This window comes from Phyllostomus discolor, chromosome 1 (genome assembly GCF_004126475.2).
Source record: "Phyllostomus discolor isolate MPI-MPIP mPhyDis1 chromosome 1, mPhyDis1.pri.v3, whole genome shotgun sequence".
Taxonomy (NCBI): domain Eukaryota; kingdom Metazoa; phylum Chordata; class Mammalia; order Chiroptera; family Phyllostomidae; genus Phyllostomus; species Phyllostomus discolor.
Genome location: NC_040903.2, coordinates 174,315,858 through 174,337,188, shown reverse-complemented (window position 1 = coordinate 174,337,188; position 21,331 = coordinate 174,315,858). Strand labels below are relative to the sequence as shown.

At 44.7% G+C, this 21,331-nt stretch overlaps 2 protein-coding genes across 2 annotated transcripts in view; one reads left to right on the top strand and one right to left on the bottom strand.

The window, feature by feature from the left end:
• The first annotated feature begins 380 nt into the window (after positions 1-380).
• Positions 381-15,556, top strand: SPG21 (SPG21 abhydrolase domain containing, maspardin). The gene is given in 10 exon segments (XM_028508013.2): positions 381-529; positions 2,745-2,831; positions 5,621-5,782; positions 7,121-7,201; positions 8,114-8,259; positions 10,326-10,357; positions 10,360-10,433; positions 11,125-11,232; positions 13,467-13,607; positions 14,857-15,556. Coding segments are annotated over 9 exon segments (924 nt in total). The 5' UTR covers positions 381-529; positions 2,745-2,768; the 3' UTR covers positions 14,974-15,556.
• A 2,285-nt stretch (positions 15,557-17,841) lies between these two features.
• ANKDD1A (ankyrin repeat and death domain containing 1A) overlaps positions 17,842-21,331 on the bottom strand; it is a 40,727-nt gene continuing 37,237 nt past the window's right edge. Inside the window, exon 15 of the mRNA XM_028507723.2 lies at positions 17,842-20,566. Coding sequence (XP_028363524.1) covers positions 20,505-20,566 — 62 coding nt within the window. The 3' untranslated portion in view covers positions 17,842-20,504. The remainder of the gene's footprint in view (positions 20,567-21,331) is intronic.

Sequence of the window (21,331 nt, the reverse complement as noted above, 5' to 3'; positions counted from 1 at the left end):
AAAGCTCTCCAGGAGGAGGGGCTTCCTTGGGCAAGATGAAGGCTGATCTCTGTGGCCCTTTCTCTTCCAGCATGAACAGGTGCTTTTGTTTTGGGGAAGAATTGAATTGTGAGAGATCAAATCAGTGTTGAGCTCATGGTCCACATTCTTTCCTTTTTAATACCGACCAGTTTGGTCACAATCTCAGTTAACCTTTTTTGCCATGCACAGAATGTTACTCCTGTGACTTGGAAAAGTATACCCCTTAAGTTGGTGAGAGAGAGCTGGGAGAACAAACTTCCTTTTCATACTGCTCACAGCTGCTTTCCCTTTGCAGCAGTGAGCTTTTTTTTTTTTCTACTTAGACGTCAGTTGGTCACTTGCAGCATTTGGTGTCTGTCTTACCTTTCATGTGCTGCCAAACCAGCACAAGTGTTAAAATCACTTGCCACCACAAAAATTTAGTCACAGTTGAGTGGAATCTCTCCAGCAAGATTCGTTATAAAATGTTATGATACCGGGGTGGTTGTGAATAACATTGAGGACTGTGGTAAGAAATGTCTTTGTATTTATTGCTTTGGGGAGAAGTGGATGATGTTGACTGTGTGTACCTGTGTGTAGTAGCTCCGTTAGTACATTGCAGTTGATTCCAGACTATGAGTAATTTGTTTTATGCCACCTTTGGTAAATCTAGAAGGAAGCTTTCTGGTTTTAATTACCTATGGTGTTTTATAAACCTATTGAGATTTTCCTTTTGCTAAACATGTCTTTGATATTTTCTTCTGTGAAATAGTAAATGTGTATAGTAATGCAATAGTAAAAAAAAATGTTTCCACTAGGAAATATTTAGATGGTATAGAAATATTTCAAATCTGCCCAGGTTGAAAACATTACAGAATTAACTATATTTGCTAGTTGCTTTCAATTAAAAGTAATAACCAGCTCAGGGGAAAGCTGTAGCTCAAATGGCTAAGATTTTTTTAACATGTTAATATTTAAGAGAAAAGGGATAATATTTAAGAGCAAAAATGGTTTTCTTTATTTCAATGTGAGGAACTGCATCTGTGCACACTGATTTTCAGGGTAAGACTGGCTAATAATTTTCTTAGTACTTTAGAGCAACTTATGAATGTAACAAATTTTTCTAAAAGTTCCATCCTAGCCTTGAGAATAGAGACCATTATTACAACATTGAGGTTGTAAATCAAGTCAGTATTGGATGTCTACATTTACCATTTCCTTGGGGTTCAGATCAGTAACCTCCACCGCAGTGCTGGAGGTGATGGCTGAGGCTGCTGAGGGTCCTGTGCGCCTGCGGCAGCCAATGTGAAGGCTGAGAAGGAAGAGCTCCATTGGTTTTAGAACCTCCTGCCTTTCGTCAGTCCAGAGAAGCTTCTCTAAAATGTCAGCCCAGAAGTTAGGTCCTAGGGCTTCAGACTCATCCCAGCCCTGCTTGGAAATCCAGACTTGCCCTGGGGTACATTGCAAGTATTTGAATCCTTTGAAACCAATGGGTGGAAGTTCCTCATTTGGCAATAAGAACCTGCAACAGGGAACTATAATTTCAGGTTCTGTTATGGCATAACACAGATGCCTGAGCAATGAGAACAGCTTTTGACCTGAAGATGCTCAACCAGTTCAACACCCATAGTTGCCCAGGTTAGAAGGGACTCTAGGATTGCCTAGTTCAGTGTCCTGAAGACATAGTCACTCATTTAGTCAACAGATAATGCGTGCTGTATGCCAAGCACTGTTCTAGGCTTTGGACATAACATAGCAAAACAGTCATAGATGAGAAAGCAAGCCCAAAGAGGGTCCACGTCTGTTCCAAGGTCACACATTTTTCCTAGAGGCATGTTTTGTTTGGTTGCTAGTTCTAGGTGCCTTCAAGCCTACCCTGGTATATTGTCATAGATCTTTCAGAGGATGTTATATCATTTTTAAAAGATTTTTAAAATTTATTTTCAGAGAGAGGGGAAGGGAGGGAGAAAGAGAGGAACAGAAACATCAATGTGTGGTTGCGTACCCCCTCCTGGGGACCTGGCCAGCAACCCAGGCATGTGCCCTGACTGGAATTGAATTGGAAACCCTTTGGTTCGCAGGCAGGCACCCAGTCCACTGGGCCACACCAGCCAGGGCAGATATTATGTCATTTTTAATCACACCAACATGAACAGCCATTTTCCTAGATTTTGCATTAAGAACTACATGGGAATTTCTGATGTTGTGTTCCACCAGAGTTAGATTTGTGGCATTTGGTGAATTGATTGGGAAGCAGGCTTATGTTAACTCCTTTCTCCAGTGTGGGCTGTTCCCTGTAATTCTATGGGACAGGGACATCTTTACTAAAATGGCTTACTAAGGCATTAAGGCATTGTCAGAGAGAGGTGCTGGTGCTGCGGTTGCGAGTCATTTAACCGGGACAGGCAACCTGGTGTCAGAAAGGAGTGTCTGGTCCGCGCTCCGCAGTAGCCATGGGATCGCTGGTAAGTCATTTACGTTTTCTAGATCGGATTCTCCTTCTGAAGGAACTAAGGAGGTTTGAACAATGATCTCTCAGGGCTCCCTCCTGCTCTACAATTATATTGCATTTCACTCAGTTGTTTTCTGTAGTTTAAGTATATACCAGCAACGGAAAAACAGCTCCTTTTCTTGGTTTTACCCTTTAAAGTATGTATTGTTGGTGTAGCTAGACCAGACTCTACGTGTAGCTCTGCTGTAAACATGAGTCCTTGACATGAAACATCACATGCTTTTCATTTCAGGGTTAACCTCCACTTCGGCTAATCATGGGAGAGATTAAAGTCTCTCCTGATTATAACTGGTTTAGAAGTACAGTTCCCCTTAAAAAGGTAGGTATGCTTTTACTACACCTCTGTTTTGCAAAATCTTTTATTGTTTTTGTGTGTGATGTAGATGTTATGTCCTAATCGTGTTCGGGAGGAAAGGTCATTTGCCAAGAATTATGACTTTGAGTTGTGAAACATAAAGGTCACCCCGTCTGTCAAGTACAGTCAACTTTTGAGACTTATTCAAAAGTAAAAGTAGATATAACTATATCATTATTTTATAATTACTTTTACATATTCAAGCAAGCAAAATATGTGTATTCCTCAGTATAGCTTAGTGGAAAGCTCACAGCAACTATACAGAAAGGGCAATAAGATGCTATTATAAAGCATTTTTCTGTACCTCGGATTTAAGATTTATAATGGGTTACACTCTGTTAGCAGTGATATGCTTGCGCTGCCATGGTCATCTCCTGGAAAGTTTATTTCCCTGGGATGTCCAAAAACACCAGACACTTATTGTGAAATTTCACTATCAGCTCTGAACCCCAAATTAATTCTAAATCATTGAGGTTCATACTAGACAAAGGCCGTCAAAGTCATAGAGGAAAATCTTTGCTGATCCCCTTGCAAAAGCATCAGAGTACAGGGATCTCGAAGACCATTTATGTCTCTGTAATTTTGTCCGGGTAGACAGCAGTGGAGTGTTAGTCTAGTTTGAATTAATAACAAAATTACTCTCCATATAGAAATTTGAGGTACAGTTCTCCAAGTATAGACAGAATACCTGCTATACACCTGGCACTATTGCAGGAAGTCCCTAGTATCTTATTTAATTCTTTCAACATAGTCGGTAGTGGTGTGCCCATTTTACAGGTGAGAAAACTGAGGTTCACGGTGTGTTAGCTTGTTATAAAGGTCACACAGCCTGGTGAGGTCTGAATTAAACTCAAATTAATCTGGCTTCAAGGCCGGAAGTGCTTCATTGCTTACTGAAGAGAGCCCTGTCTTCTTGCTACCAGGGAAACTGCTTACTGCCCAGCTAAGAGTAGCCTTGGCCTCTGGAGCCCCTCTGCTTTGTCCCATCCCCTCAGGTTAACCTGTGTGAGCTCCTCTGGACGGGCTCTCCTCTCAAGCTGATCGCCAGAACCAAAACAACACACACTTACCTAAGAAATCTTAGAAGTGGTTACAGGAGGTTATTTGACTGATGTGCTTTTCTGCAGCTGTCACGTCAGTTTGGTCCACAGAAGTCATGATAAATTAATTGATAAATTTCGTGGTTCTAGATTTTGAATTTTCAAACGGATACTGTGTCTTCCAAAGGATTTCTGACAAAATTGCCATTCACAGAACTCTGAGAAAGTTGCAATAACCTTTAATTATTTGAAATTTTACTATTAACTCCGAATCTCAAATTAATTCTAAATGATTTAGAATATGCTGTGTCAGTTATATCTCAATAAAACTAGGGGGGTGGGGGAATAAAAAGAGAATATACTATTTCTGTTACTTTTCTTCCAAACTGGATGATTGAAGTGCTTTTCTGGAAAATTTTAAGATCTTTTCTCATGTGAACTTTGTTACTACAAGGCTGAGATTTATTGTGTGCGCTGTCAGAGGCCACTGAGAGATTTTACCACAATTACAGCAAAAACATGAAAAGCAAAAATGTTAGTGGCAACACACAAAGGGTAAAAATATGAGCGTGAGATACTACTGTGACCACCTGTGACCTTTGGCCTTTGGGAAGTCCAAAGGGGAAGGGTCAGGGCCCTCTGGACTTGCCTCACCCAGTTTTCTGCTCCTGATAACATCAGTGACCGTGGTTAGTGCACTGCCACCCAGAGTGACACTGGGGGTCAGGGCACTGCCAGCTAGGAGGGCTCAGAAAATAGAACGTGAAGGCCTTCAACTTTTGGATAAATATTGATTGCATTGGCAAAAGTTCAAGCCATTAATGTACTTTTCCAAATACCACCAAAAGTCAAAACAAAACTTAAACTATCACGTAATGGATAATACTGGTAGCCAGCACTCACTGAACACCGAGCATCTGCCAAACTCTATGCGGAGCATTCAAGTAGTTTCAGCTCATTATTGCTCATTGTCTTCCCCTGTTGGGTCCAGAACCTTTAAATCAGGAAGGTTTCTGATGACCTTTCTCCTTTCCTCCCACTTCTCCTGCTCCAAAAAAAAGAGAAGCAGTTTTCCTGTACCCACTCCTTACCTCCCACTAAGTGGCTTGAAACGTTCTCCTGGGACAGTAATACCCACACCTGCCTCTTCCCTCCCCTCTAGCAGAAGTCTCCCCTGTGGAAGCTCTGTCTAGATCAGGTTCCTGAAGCATCTCCTGAGTGGTACTATCTCTACCCAGTCTCTCCCTAAGGCCTGAAGTCTTGCCTCCGCTGTGCACACTCTGACCCTGCTGATCCCACTCGGTTTGCTGGGCCAGCCCTGGAAAATGACCCTGCAAACCGCCCTTCCCCCTCACACACGCACGCGCATACACACGGACGGGGAAGAAATAAGATGCCGTGTACTGAGTTTGCTGTCTAATGGTAAACCAAAGAGATTTCATGTAATCATGGATGGAAAGGAAGATTAAAAGCTGGAGGAAAAAGCAGCTCTGTGGAAGAGTATCAAGCGGTTCTGTGGAATGCTTCCTTAGCACCAAAGAAGGAAAAGAGACCAAAGCAGTTTATTTTACATACTAGTCTGATGTGACCCCTAGGTTACCTTTTAACAAACAAGGCAGTGGTATTAAAATTGTCAGTGAAATCACAGTGTGAAGTTAACCATACAAAAACCAAATCCGTAAGACGTTCCATTTTTCTATAACTTCCCTCCAGATTATCGTGGATGATGACGACAGCAAGATATGGTCGCTCTATGACGCAGGTCCCAGGAATATCAGGTGTCCTCTCATCTTTCTGCCCCCCGTCAGCGGGACTGCGGACGTGTTCTTCCGGCAGATTTTGGCTTTGACCGGCTGGGGCTACCGGGTGATAGCGGTAAGTATTATTGATTCAGTGTCCCAGTTCGGGTCTTTGTGTGTTTTTGTGCTTCTGTTTCTGATTGACTGTAGCGCAGGGCACACTTTTTTTTATTGAGGTAAGATATCGTTTCCCTTTTTGAAAATGGGAAGTGAAGCCTTCTGAGGAAGGTGGTGCAGGACAGAGACGCTGAGGGGACAGGCACCTGTCGGAGCCCTTCTCTGCTCCCAGCTTTTCTGTGCATTCCCTGCCGTGACTCTGGCCAGTGGGAAGCACTGTCCTTATTTGGAGAGGAGGACACTGAGGCCCCGGCCATTTTCATGATCACTGCAGGTCGCACAGCCACTGGGTGGCGGAGGGTGAGCCCAGCCCAGTCCTCTGACTCCACTGTCACTCCCCCTTTGTCACCCAGGGAGGTGAGTGTGGAATACGAGGCTTCTCCCTTGGAGCAAAGAGATCCGCTCACATCCAGGTGACCGAAAGCTTCCTTTCAACCTTTGTCTGTTGAAGTGAGGTTCACTGATGAGTTCCTATCCTTAGCATTTGATTAAGAACTTTTTGGTTTCTAGTTGATATTTTACCACTGAGTCTGGTCTAAATCTAGTTTCTCATTGGTCATTCTTGAGTCGTCTTCTTCGGGAGAACGGAGTGGGTGGGGAAGGCCCCGTAGCTGGTGACTGGTGTTTCTGGCACGCCTCCACCGTGGAACGGCAGTGGGGGTCGGGCTCCTGACTTCCAGAGAAGGAGACGCTCCTTTGCTGTGGAGTGGGCAGTCGTCTCTGGGACCCGGAATATTAACGTGCACAGGTACTTCCTGTGGGACTACTGCTGTTATTATACATTTTATTTCCTATTTAACGGAAAGGAAATGTGGGCCAGATCTCTTCTCTGGGAAGGTAACCAAAAATTCTACTAAGGGCACCACCAGCTGGGACCGCACAAAGCAAATCCAATTCCTTTTCCTCCTGACAATGCTTTTCTTTCTCGAGAAAACTAGTTATTATCGGCAGACACCGCCTGCTGCCTTCCTGCCAGGTCTTTTCTTCTCTGCTTAAATTTTTCCGGAGTCTTGAACCATCCCCGGTGTGGCTGTTTGCATCCCGCAGCGCAACCTGTCTTGCTTTAGGCTCTTAGCAGTCCCTCCTGGTGGACAGCACTCCGTGAGAGCAGGGTGGGCACCGCCTCGTCCCAGTGCCCTCGACCTCACACGCGACCGTGCCCTTCCTGAAATCAGATGCCACGTGCAGAGCCACTGAGAAATGCTGTTAGGAGAAGCCTGCAGTTTCCAGATGTATATGAGTTACTATTTGCCTTTAGAGCTTTTAAAATAAGTTTTAAAATGTGTTATTATTTCAGTTGCAATATCCAGTTTATTGGGACCATCTTGAATTCTGTGACGGATTCAGGAAGCTTCTAGACCACTTACAACTGGACAAAGTGAGTACCTTGACAGTACTTATGTGCGACCTGAATGCCGCGTTTACCTAGCATGGCCTGCTGTTGTCTTTCTCTTAGTTTTTAATAACAGCTGGTTTAAGATGAAAGTCGCACACCATACCATTTACCCTTTTTCAAGAGTATAATTCAACGGTTGGTACATTTACAGAGATGCACAGTCAGCACCAGAGTCAGTTTCAGAACTTTTTCTTCGCTCCAGAAAGAAACCCCACACTCAGCATTCACTCCTCACCCTCCCTCCCTCTAACCCCACAACCCACTCTACTTTCCGTCTCTGTGTATTATTCCATTCCGGATATTTTGTATAAATGGAATCATTCTATCGGTGGTCTTTTCTGACTGGCTCCTTTAGCCTAGCATAAAGTTTCTGAGCTTCATCCATGTGTCAGTGCTTCATTCCTTTTTATTGTCAAATCACACCCCATGGTATGGACACAGCACCTTTTGTTTATCCGTCCGTCAGCTGGCGCACATTCGGATCGACTCCAGAATATTTGGCTGTTATAAGTAACGCCGCTGTGGACGCCCGTGTACAGTTTTGGTGTGAACACGTGTTTTCCATTTTCTCGGGTGCAGAGTGGGATTACCAACTCATAGCTTTCTTAAACAGAAACTGCTAAGTGGTTTCGTTTTCTAATGCAATCTGCAAACAGTGTCTTTTAACTTGTATAATTCGTACACACAGTTGTATTGTTTTCTTGAGAGATGTACAGACTGCATCTAAATACAGCATTTCCTAAAATTCTAACAGCTGTAGGTATTTTAGTCTGTTGGCTAGTAGTGACATTCTGTTCTGTGGTTGGTGACAGTTAAAACAACTTTAAAAAAAATACATTTATGTCCAGGATTGGTCACTGTTATGGGATCCTCCTTGTGTTTGTTTGCAATTAGGTTCATCTTTTTGGGGCTTCTTTGGGAGGCTTTCTGGCCCAGAAATTTGCTGAATATACTCACAAGTCTCCCAGAGTCCATTCCCTCATCCTCTGCAACTCCTTCAGCGACACCTCCATCTTTAATCAGACGTGGACTGCAAACAGGTGAGAGTGTGAACATTCGGCCAAAAGTCTCACTCTGTGTGTTCAGTGGAAGTTCGAAAAGGTTAGCTTTTGTGTGTGTTTGTCTGTTTGTCTGTTTTTCTGTTTGTTTGTTTGCTGCACTACGGCAAGAGGGAGGGCAGTCATATCTGTCTTCTGAAACTGCCCTGGTGTTTCAAATTAGAAATGGTCACCTTTGCAAGAGAAAGGAATTGAATGAGCCCTGAAGTCGGCTATTTCATTACTCTGAATTATTGCGTGGCTCTGTGTACTAGGCAGCCACCTGTTCTCACTGCCTCCCTCAGCACACACGCAGCTTCCTCATGTCCTGCTTGTTCCACTCATTTTGTGCAAACAGTTCTGTGTATTGACTGATGCGGTTTCTTTAGGCATTTGGCTTCTCCCAGTTTTTTGTCCTCTTTTACTGTAAGTCTTTGTACAAATTACCTTTTTCCTTCCCCCTCTGGGTTATTTCCTTGAGATATGCCCTCCAAAATAGAGGAACTAGAGCATTTAGTCTGCCAGCAGGAATTCTGCCGGTCCTGACCCTTACTGGTCCTGATACTATTCCAGCGGGTCGTGGACTGCTCTGTGGGGCAGCAGGGCCTGTCTGCTTCCTCTGAACCACACTTGCGTTGATTTTGTCATTTTAATTAGTCTGATAGGTGTCTAACGGTGCCTTAAAGCTGACTTACGTGCATTTCTTTCATTGCTAACAAGGCAATGAAAGAAACCTGTCTGATCAGGTTGGTTTTCACGTAATGTTACAGGTAAATGATATTTTTGTGATTTTCACATCTACTTAAGATTGTACTGTTATTTTTTAACACTTTTCCTGATGTCACCTCAGTAGTTTACTCATCATTCATGAAACGATTTCTTGTATATGTTAGCTACAAGTACATCGTATCCAGGTGATGTACTAAAGCTCTTTGATTATTTTAATGATTTAAAAAAAAGATTTTATTTATTTATTTTTAGAGAAAGGAAGGGAAGGAGAAAGGGAAAAAAACATCAATGTGTGGTTGCCTCTCGCACGCCCCCTGCTGGGGATCTGGCCTGCAACCCCGGCTCGTGCCCTAGACTGAGAATCGAACTGGTGACCCTTTGGTTCACAGGCCAGTGCTCAATCCACTGAGCCACAACAACCAGAGCTATTTTTGATGATTTTTAATGTTTCAACGGTTAGAAGCCAAGACTGATCCCATTTCATGGTGTTTCAGATTAGCTACTTTTTATCAAATACCTGAGCACTTACTACACACCGTACACTAAGGCCAAAGGGGTGAACATAGCCAGGAGGGTCCACCCCTCCCAGAGCAAACCTAGGCATTGGCCTTTTTAGAAGATAGGAGAGCTGTGGGGGCAGGTGGAGAACTCAGGTAAGTGAAAGACGGCCGACTATTCTTGTGAGGGAAGCGCCGCTGCCCACAGGGCCGTTCTACTGAGCATCTGCAGCAGATCTGCAGCTTTTATGGGTCTTTTCAGTATAGGCTTAGAGAAATTAGTGTTCACCCTACAGACTGGCTCCCAGCATTGTAATTAATGGAATGAATATCAACCAAAAATCACATAATAGAAATCCATAAAGATGGAATTGTCTTGAGTTAGCCTAGTTGAATCTAATAGCAAACTTTGGGAGGTACAATAAATAACTCTTTCGTTTTGCTGTTTTGAAATATCAGTCAGTCCAAAGATGAGGTAAACATGAAGGCTGATATCGTAAGTTTTCAGTCTTCTAAAGGAACTAGCTTAGCACTGGAAACAAGGCCAGTTGGAGGGAGAGGAGGTCCTGGAATCATCAGAATGTCTACCTTGGTAAAGGTGTTTTGAAATATTACTTATAATTATTCAAATCCTCAGAAGTTTAATCATATTAAGCCATAACTCTTTGGGAGCCCTGGAAAGCTTATATAAAAACAAGATGCTGAGCCCTTTGAAAGAAGGGACTAGGTCTTTTTATCTTTAGATCCCAAGTACCTAACTAATACAGTGCTGCAGGGTTGAATAGATATTTGCTGCTTATGTGTAGTCTTGGCAGTTTAAATGATCAGGTCTTTGTTTTACAGCTTTTGGCTGATGCCATCATTTATGCTCAAAAAATAGTTCTTGGAAACTTTTCATCTGGCCCAGTGGACCCTGTGATGGCTGATGCCATTGACTTCATGGTGGACAGGGTAAGGATCACAGCACTGGGGCAGGGACGCGGGGAAACCTTGTGCTGGGAGCTGCCGTGTTTGCTTGGTTCCTGAAGGCAATCTGTCTCGTGTAGTATGTATCAGAGATGCTTGTTAAGCAGACTTGAGTATTAACTTTAGTAAATCCAAAAGATATTACTGCTGGTAATTCATCAGAATCACTGTGGGGAGCTTTTCAAAGTACAGATTCCAAGGCCTCACACCAGACCATTGGACTGAAATCCCTGGGCACGGGATTCCTGCGTTTTTATTCCACTCCTCCCTCCCTCCCACCCCCACGTCCCCGGGTGCATCTGACGTAGCAGGTCTCTGGACTCGCATTCAGAAACTACTGGGCTAGACGATTTTTCTGGGGTCTTAGGCAGCTCTGAGGTCTCCTAAATGTTTATCTGTCGTCTTGGAGCTGCGGGAACTGGCTTGCTGCCCGTGGGCACGCAGGTGAAGAAGCAGTTCCAGCTGAAGACTGGGAAATCCCAGGTTCCCAGGAAAGGAAAATACCACCTGAGAGGCCTCACTGATGTCGCTCAAGTACATTATGTTTCCTTACTGGTGACCTTTCTGGCCCCAGCACACACGATACCGCTTTTATAAGCAGATATTGTCTGTGCATTTAATGTAAATGTGAAAAACAAAATTAATTCAAAAACTTTACCTGTGTTTCTTTCTATAGCTGGAAAGTTTGGGTCAGAGTGAACTGGCTTCGAGACTTACCCTGAATTGCCAAAATTCATATGTGGAACCTCATAAAATTCGGGACATCCCTGTGACCATCATGGATGTAAGCTTCCTTTTAAGTCACATAGATGCTCTGTCTTTTCAAATGCATATGCCAAGATCCTCATGATTATTGTATAATTTTTCAGTGTTCTTCAAATGCAGCCTTGAAATTTTTTTTTAAACTCCCCAGCTTTCTTAATTCCAAAAGTCTGTTTATTGCTTATTCTGTATTTTTCCCAGCAGGAACAGCACCATTGAAATCAGAGTAAATTTAAACAAATGTGGTCGTTCTTACCCACTGTGGTGTATTTTTGTTATTCTCAGCAGCCGCTCAGCTGTCACCCATCTGGGCAGCAAAGAGAAGGTGCCTCAGGAGGGCGGAGAATCAAGAATTCCCTAAATCTAATTAGTACAAAAACTTCTTACACCTTTGAGTTGTGGTAAAATATGCATACAGAAATTCACAATTTACCTTTTTTGAGTGTGCTGTTCAGTGGCTTTCAGTACATTTTTAGTGTTGAGCAACCATCATTATCTACTGCCAGGGCTTTTCATCACCCCGACCCGCAACTCTGTGCCCACTACACAGCACTCCCCACGGCCCCGCCTCCCAGCCCCTGCAGCGTGTGGCAGCACGTGCGAGAATGTCTCCCTTTGTAAGGCTGAGTCACATGCCATCGTATGTCTGAACCACATTTTATTTATCCATTCATCTGTCATTGGGTCATTTCCGCCTTTTGGCTGTTGTGAATAGTGCTGCTCTGAACATGGGTGCACAAACCTCTGAGTCCACACTTTTCATTCTCCTGGGTCTACACCTAGAAGTGGGATTGCTGGAATCATACAGTGATTCTGTGTTCAGCTTTTTGAGAAACCGTGATATCATCTTCCACAGTGACTGGCACTTCACACTCCCACCAGCAAGGCACACGGTGCCAACTGTTCCGCATCCTCGCCGACCCTGGTTCTTTTCTGTCGTTTTGATGATGGCTGTCCTACTGGATGTGAAGCGGTATTTCACTGTGGTTTTGGCTTGTATTTTTTTAATATCATACAACTATTTTGCTTCAAAACTAGATTTATTACTAAATTCAAATAACAGGGTATTTTAAAAAGTTCATTTTTGTCAGTAGATTATTCACTATAAGCATGTAAACAATAACTTTTTATCATTTTACACTGTAATCTCTGCATTCTGACATTTACCATGCATGACATGGAGCAGGCATTTCAGGACTCTCAGTGAGATATTTGCTCCTCACAGTGCATTCGATCTGCTTGCTCATCTTTTAAAACTGTGCCTGCCCACCACTTGGATACATGCCCACCACTTGGATGTGTGGTCATGTATAAGCGTTAGCAAGTTGAGATGCATTTTTTATTGCTTCTTTTAAATTGCTTTTCTGCATATGTGTATAAACATCAATTTGTATAGGCATTGAAAAATACCTGCAGTCACATGCCCCAAACTGCTAGCTTTGGCTCTAGATTTTTTCTTGTACTCTTTAAACTTTCTTAGAACTTTTTTTTTACTGAGCATATTCTACTTATGTAGCTGTGTTTAATAATAAAATTAAAATGTTCTTTTGGGGTTTTATGATCTTTTTTGAAATAAATTGGCATTTTCTTTTTCTTTTTTAAAGATTTCATTTCTCCCAGTCAGGGTACATGCCTGGGTTGCAGGCCATAACCCCCAGCAACCGCACATTGATGTTTCTCTCTCTCTCTTTCTCCCTCTCTTCCACAAGCTCCCAAGCTTCTCTAACAAATAAATAAATAAAATCTTTTAAAAAAAAGATTTCATTTCTTTCTATAGAGAGGGGAAAGGAAGGAGAGAAACATCAGTGTGTGGTTGCTTCTTTTGCGCCCCCTATCGGGGACCTGGCCTGCAGCCCAGGCATGTGCCCTGACTGGGAATTGAATTGGTGACCCTTTGTTCTCAGGCCATCACTCAATCCAGTGAGCCACACCAGCCAGGGCTAATAGGCATTTTCAATAATGTTTGTTCACTATTAACATTATATTAATTTAATAAGCTATGTTTGAGGAAAAAGGAATTTCATAGGAGAATTTCCCCCCCATAAATGCAAGAAACGTTTGGCAGCAAAATCTGTAGTTAGCGACTTCCATTGGAATCAGAGTCACCAGGGGTCAGCAGGAGGAGGTACCCCAGATTGCATAGGGGTTCCGCAAGTGGCTCCTCATGAGAAAGAAATGCTTAGGGTTGCCCTTTCTGTAATGTGAAAAGAACATACCAAAAGACCAGTAGGTTTCAACCTTGTCTTTCTTACAAAGGTATTTGACCAGAGTGCACTTTCCACTGAGGCTAAAGAAGAAATGTACAAACTGTACCCCAACGCCCGGAGGGCTCACCTTAAAACAGGAGGCAATTTCCCATACTTGTGCAGAAGTGCAGAGGTGAATCTGTACGTGCAGGTGAGTCCCAGCTTGGAACCCAGAGCACTTTGAGCCCCAAAGTCTATGATTTGAAACATAAAATTGTTTTTTTTTTTATAGTGGAGTAGAACTACAGAATTCCCTGTAGGAATGAGGCAGCGATTCAATAAAGTTGGCTGACGTTAATAATTTATAGGAGCATTGGAGCAGGTATACTAGAGATACCCGGGTCGCTCTGCTCACCATCCCTTTTCTAAGAACTGCAGGCCCGCCCACCTCTAACACTGAAGCATCCATTTGGTAGGATGTGACCTTGCCCCCTGGGCACAATGAACTCAGTCAGAGCAGCACACCAGACAGAAACGGAGTCAATCTGAGTTCCATGAAGCGACTTCTAGATCTATTTTTAATGCATTCAAAAAATAAAAAATACCACCTCCTCACCCTCTACCTAAATGGATATCAGAATAGCAGTGAGACCGAGGTGGGGAGGGGTGGAAGCAAGGGAGGGAGGTGGGTTTGGCTGCAGTGGGGAGGGGGTGGGGGGAGTAAATGCAGACAACTGTAATTGAACAACAATAAAATAATTTTTAAAAAACATATATGCAGACACAGAACAGTGTGGTGATAGCCAGAGAAAAAGGGGCTTGGGGGTAGGTAGGGGTGGGCAAAAGTGGGAGATGGGGTGAAATGAGGAAGCAAAGAGACTTTGCTTGGGGCGGCGGGCGCACCATGCAGTGTGTAGATGATGTTTTGTTCAGTTACACACTTGAGACCTGTATAAATTCAATAAAAAATAAAATAAAAAAAGAATATCAGTGAGAAACAATTACTTCGGCAGAAAGTATCAAGAGTCTTAAAAAAAACTCACATCCTTCGAGCCTGTCCCCGCTTGTGGAAATGGGTCCTAAAGGTAGGACCCTAAATGCAGGAAAACTCGATACCCAGACAGCCACCACAGTGTCGGGGGCGGGGGGGGGGGGGGGGGGGGGCGGCAGAGGGTGGGAAGGACCTGCCGTGTGGCCGAGGGGTGGGTGGGGTGGGGGTGAACCCCTGCTGGAGCAGCAGGCACCACTTAAGACATTTATGAAGTTTGTCAGAACTTGGAGAGACTGACTACATATTAAATAAGGAACAAAAATCCCAAATTGTGGTTTTTAAAAAAACACTTCCACTTTTCTGTGTTCTCCAGTTTTTCTCTAATTAGTATGGATTACTGTAATTTTAGAAGTACAAGGCATTTGCAGACTATGGTGACATTTAAAGTCATGATTCTGCATTCCTACAGATACATTTGCTGCAATTCCACGGAACCAAATACGCGGCCATCGACCCGTCGATGATCAGTGCTGAGGAACTGGAGGTGCAGAAAGGCAGCCTCGGTGTCGATCAGGAGGAGCAGTAGCTGGGGCTTCGGCTGGTGCTGGCGAGTGGCCCCGCCCTCTCGCACAATCAGTGACGCCAGTGCGCGCGGGTTGGCGCCTCTGCTCACCCGCTGTCACTGTCTGGAAGTAGGACTGATTGTCACCTCTGTGACAGGCGGCAGCTCTTCCAAGCCAGTGTAACTGTTTGCCTCTTCGGTTTTTTTAGCTTTTGAATTTGAAGAGGTACTTTTGAAGATTCCCGTTTTAATAATTGTGAAAATTTTGCTACCAAAAGTCTTCACCATCGTGTTCTTATGTGAATGTTAATTTCTGAGGTTTGAGATTTTGTTGGGGGCGGGTTTCTTTGTCTTTTTCCCTTTCCTTTCCTTCTTATTACGTTATTTGTTGTAAATACCATACATCCAGATTGTGTATCAGAAGGACACTGGGTATTTGATGCTCTCTGGGTTATAACCATTGCCAGAATGCCAAGGCTGCCATCACACCATTTCCTCTCCTGCAGATCAGCTACTTCTGATTTCCAGTTACGCAAATTGTTTTGAGTTTTAGCTCTTGTCTTTCTAGCCATTACAGTCATTTGGAATAAAAATTCAATTTCAGTGAGTGGCTTTTGTGATTACTGTAGCTAGCCAACCAGGCTACACAGGCAGACGACTTGCTGAGAAGCAGGCCGTGGTGTTTGCCAACTCGGCGTGACTCTAGGTAAATTACTTAATCTCTCCAAAGCAGGGTCCCCAACCCTGGAACTGCCAGACCAGTCTGTGGCCTGTTAGGAACTGTGCCACAAGCCAAGCTCACCAGAGCTCCGCCTCCTGTCTCCCTGCCCGCGCCCCCCCCCCCACAAATCCCCTTCCCTTACGCGGAAAAACCAGTCCCTCATGCCAGAAAGGTTGGAGACCAGACTGCTTCTCTGAGTGTGGTTTGCTCATTTACTGAGCTGCTACTATGTGCCAGGTAATTTTCATGCATTTTTTCTCTTTAATGGAAAATTTTAAACATAAAGTAGAAAAAAATAATATGAGCCATGTTCCAATCACCAGCTCCAAAAATTATCAACTCATGGGCAGTGTTGTGTCATCTGCCCCCACCGTTGCTTCCACACTGATCCCCATCACTGGGCTCCTTAAAGCAGTTTCTGATACCATTTGATTTCACTTGTAATTTGTATACACCCCTTCAAGAAATAAAATAACTACAATGCCATTACCATGCTTAAAAATGCACCAGCAATTCCTTATGTCATTAGTCAATGTTCTCATTCACAACTATCTCATAAATGTCCTTTTATGATGGACTTGTCCTCATCAGTTTCCATACAGAGTACACCCTTTGTATTTGATTGAAATGTCTCTTAAATCTCTTTTAAATTATAAATTCCTCTGCCCTCTTTTTTTCCTGGCATTTATCTGTTGAAACAGTCTAGGCTTGTTTGCCCTATAGAATTCGCCACAGTCCGGATTTGGCTGATGCGGCCTCACGGTGTTCTTGAACTTGTTTCTCTGTCCCTGGTGTTTCCCATAAACTCCTTGATCAGGTTCCAGCTCACTGTTTTTGGCAGGAATGTGCCGTAGGTGGAGTTGGGTGCTTCCTGTCGGGAACTTCAGGAGGCACATCATGTCTGTTTGTGTCTAAGTTCTTAAGATTTCTCAGTGGCTTCAGGCAGCAGCCTGATCCAGTCACTGGAAAATTTCCCTGGTGGTGCAGCTGCCACTGCTGATCACTGCACAGAAGCAGCCCTTCCTTAGGGTCACAGGGCAGCGACGATACTCTCAGTTTTATCATGCCTGCATTTATTAACTGGAGTTTGTTGATTAAGCAGAAAACTCAGTTTTCCCTCATTAACTATTTGGTCTCTCTGAGGACAATTTAGACAAAAAATCAGTCTGTATGCTTCTTTCCCTTTAAGTTTTCAGAATATGGAGTACTTTTTGAGGTTTCATCCCCACCACAGCCCAGAGGAAACTGATTTTACAGGTGAGGACACAGGTCAAGAGAAAGCTCGGCGCCCCGAGGCAAGGACTGGGGCTGGCATGCCACACTGGGTCTTCAAGCCAGTGATGGTTCCACAAAGGCCGCAGTGTCTTCTCTGACTGCCTTGTGCTTGACAACTGTGGGAATTATGGATGCAGTTGGTAAACCACGAAGGCAGGGCTTGCCATTTCTATCTGTTAGCACTGGATCTTCCTTGAGGCTGCCGCAGTTTCACTGTGTGTGTCTTGACTTCCCAACAAAACAGGAACTCCTGCGGGCAAGGCCACTCTGCTGCGTGTGATCAGCAAGCAGCCCCTCCCCTCACCTGGTGCAGCAATTGGACCAGGACCGCCCTCCACTTTCTTTTCCTGTTCTCCCTTTGTGAGTCATGCCCCCTGCCAGCTTTAACTGCTCCCTGGCTCTACAGCCTGACCACTGCCATTTCTGGCCCTGGCGGACTGTGAGTGCTGGCCCTGAGCACCTATTCAGGTCTACCTATTAGGTCAGCCTTTAACAGGCACCCCAGACTCTACTGGCAAAAGCCACACTTGTCCCCATTGCTCAAACCCTCCCTTTCTCTCCCAAACCCCATCTTCTCAGTTCCTAGCATCATGGTTCCTCAGATTTCCCAGCTAGAAACTCAGCTGCCTTGGACCCCCACCCCCACATCCCCACCCTCCGGCATGTATCGGACTGAAGCAGATGCTGACATGAAACTTTGGGTGCAAGACGTTTATTGAGGATCAAAGGAAGGAAAGTTGTGAAAGGAAGATGGATTGGGCATCTGCGACACAGGCCCAACCGGGCACAGGCTGACAGAGAGCAGGGACCTCTGGGACGCGTAGTGCCCACTGGAATAGTCTCACAGAGGGCTGAGCAGGCCTGCCCTCTGCCCCTCCAGGCCCCTCACAGCCCTCCTTCCCCTCCAGTTCATCTCTCCCCCTCCGTCATTGCTTCCGGTGTTCCAGCCACACCATTCCCCAAACAGATACAGCTCCACACCCCCGTGCCATTGCATAGACTACTTTTTGCTTGGAACGTGCTTTGTTTGCCCACTTCTATCTTCTCTGTGAGCCTCACCTTCCTGCCCCTTACCTTCTCCAAGGAAGAATAAATCCCATAGTTGTCTGCATACACCCATCATAGCACCAACCACATTATATTCCGTTATTGGTGTCCGAGCCCCTGTGCTGCCCAGACCACCAGCTTCCAGGGGGCAGGAACTGTGGGCTACTCCACGGTGCTCCCCGGCTCCCAGCAGACAGCCTGGCATGCAGACGGCCAGTATTGACTGCTGGTCTCGAATTGTAACAGCTGTGGTTACATAGAACCAATCCACAATAGCGTGTCGGGTTTGAAATTTTGCCCTAGATCTCCCAAACAAAAGAAACGAGTATTGAATTTGAGAGCTTTTTCAACATTTCAATTTTATTTAAGAACTTGTTATTTTTATCTCAAAAAATACAAAATTCATTGTGCAAAATTCATCCAGATAAATGTTCTAAGTCCCATATGGTACAAAATACCTTTCCCAAACGGAAGATGGAAGAGGAGGGTTTCCTATACCTCAACACAGCACGTGCAGAAGAGCGGGCTCCACAGGGCCCGGAGGCCGCGTGTTATGTGGGGTTTGGGGGGCATTCTGAGGCCAACTCTGAACTGTAGACCTCGGACACATCTCTCAGAGCATCGGGTTACTGCCTGTAAAATGGGCTTGTTTCAAAGCCTCTCTTTTCAAAAGTTTTAGTTCATGTGTTTTATCAATAGACTTTATTTTTTTAAGAGCTAAAACAATAGCAGATAATACAGAGTTCCCATATACCCCTCTCCGTGGCTCAGTTTCCCCTGGGTTAACCTGCATTAGTTTTAGTACCTGTTTACAGGCTTATCTGTAGGATAAATTCTTAGGCTCAGGATTGCTGGGTCAAGGAGTAAGTGTATCTGTAACTTTGTAAGTAATGAACACCACGTTGCCTTTCAGAGGATTGCACCATTGTGAACTCCCACAGCCATGCGTGAGAACTGAAACCCCTTTGACCTCTAACAGTTTTTGTTCTCCCTGTTTCCCAGGACTCAGGCCCAATGCATAACTTTGTGGGGAGTTTCTCAAGAAATGGGCTCCCCTGCCAGCCACAGCCAGCTGTACCACATGCAAGAGAGCTCCAATAGTACAGAGAGAGCTTGCAGGCAGGACTTCCAGGTTTCCAGTGCAGATGCTTTCTGCTTTCTACATGCAGTGAAGCCGCAAAGCTTCCAAAGTCACATTTCCCTGGAACCACGTGCTCAGATCGGTGTGGCTGACCTGCACAACACCTGTGCTTGCCTGTCACCTAAAACTGAACCACCAGACCAGCCCGTGCTATTCCATATGGCTGACACTTGCACAGGTGCCTATTAAAATGTCAAATAATTAAAATTAAATAAAATTTAAAACTCAGTTCTTCAGTCTCACTTGCCACATTTCAAGTGCTCAATAGCCACAGGTAGCTAGCTAGTCAGTGGCAAGTCCCAGGGGTGTCCAACCTGCAGCTCTCGGGCTACATGCTGCCCAGGCCGCCCAACACAAAATTGTAAATTTACCTAAAACATTGTGAGATTTTTTTTTGGTGATTACGTGTCACAATATATTTAACATGTGACCCAAGACAGTTCTTCCAGTGTGGCACAGAGACACTTGAAGGTTGGACCCCCGTGAGTGCACAGCATTGGCCCATCACCGCGGAAAGCTGGGTTGAGTAGAGCCTCTTCAGAAAGCGAGGCTTCGTGGGGGGCTGGAAAAGGGAGAATGAGAACTAAATGCTGGGTGTGATCCTGAACGGGGTCCTGGTCCAGGAAAAGGACATGCGTGGCTCGACTGATGACACTTGAATAAGGTCTGAAGAGAAGCTAACAGTATCGTGTGTGTCCCCTTCCCGGTTGTGGAAATTATGATCTGGTTATGTAACATGTTAATGCTTGGGGAAGCTGCATTGTGAAGGGCGTTTGGACATTCTTCATATTATTTCTGCAACATTTTTGTAAGTCTGAAATGATTTCAAAAAAAAAGTTGTAAACTTTAAAAAAATTTTAAAACAAGAGGGCAAGAATGAGAGTGTGCGCCTCTTGGAACTGTCCCAGTGCATGGACAGCCTTGGGGACAGACGCAGCTGTGGAGGGAGCACGCATTCGTAAAGGCCAGGGAACGAGTGAAGGGAGGTCCGTTTTGTAAGTGATGGATGGAGCCCTTCGCCAGGCTGGGGAGACGGCAATGCTGGGTTTGGCACCTGACCTCACCACCTGATTGGCTGGTTGTCTAGCCTGACCCCTGTCCTCTCTGAAAAGACGCCCCTTGCACCCTGCGAGGATCTGAGATGATGGAGGTGAAGTGAGCTGAGAGATGCAAAGAACCATGCCTGTGAGAAGGGATTACCAGCAAAACCTGAGACAGGCCCTGCCTGACTGTGTGGTTCGGTGAAAGCAGCAGGAGGTTTGTTAACTTGTTATCAGTGGTTTTCGTTCTGAAGCCCTTAAATGGTGCTTGTCTTCTGTTCAGTGGCCCCTGCTCTGAGGCCCCAGGCTCCTGAAGGTCAGGCCCGTCGGGTCACATGGCTGCACACTTCCTGGGGGTGCTCGGGTCTGAGCTCACTTCCTTCCTGATGTTCTCTGCAAAAGACAAGCCTCCTATTGCCTCACGTTGCCCAAACTCTGCTTCCCAGGGCTGGTTTTAGGGCTTAATTGGCTGCCAGAATTTGTGTTAAAAGCAGCAGCAGCAATATTATTTAACACCTGGAAAAAAGAAAATGTTATACCCAATTCCTCCGCTGTGCAGTGACTTTTTCTGTCTTGCCTGTGGCAGCTGTGAAGTAGCCAGTGTGCCTGGGCTTTCCTTCTCCCCTCCACAACTTGCTGTCGATGTTTTTCCTCATTGCCACACGACTAATGTAGCCTTTATCACCACTGGCGACTGCCTGACACCCATCCTGCAGCTGCCCATGAACACTATGCCAGCAAATATTGGGGTGGTTCAGGCTTTGCCCTCCTGAGTTGGCCCTGTTTTTCAGGAGGGACTAATACTAGAACCTTTCATCATCTTGCCTGATGGTTCCGTGGGATGCCTTGCATACAAACCAGGCTTTGGGATTGACAATTATTTTCTTTCTTTCCTTTTTTTTCACTTACAAAATTCATTTATTTCCTTCTTTTGTTTAATAGCTAGACTTCAAAAGTTGTGATGGCCTTGGAAACTTTGAGATCTGACTGGTTCAACTCATACTGAGCCAGTTCTGGCCCGTGTGTCTTAATGTTTGTGAAAAAGAACTTTGCAGGCTATTTCAGCTTTATTCCAAACTGAAAGAAAAATCAAAGTATAGAGGCCTGGAGAGGGAGAAATGGTAGTGTCCTTGGCTTTGGGGCTATGAATGCCACAAG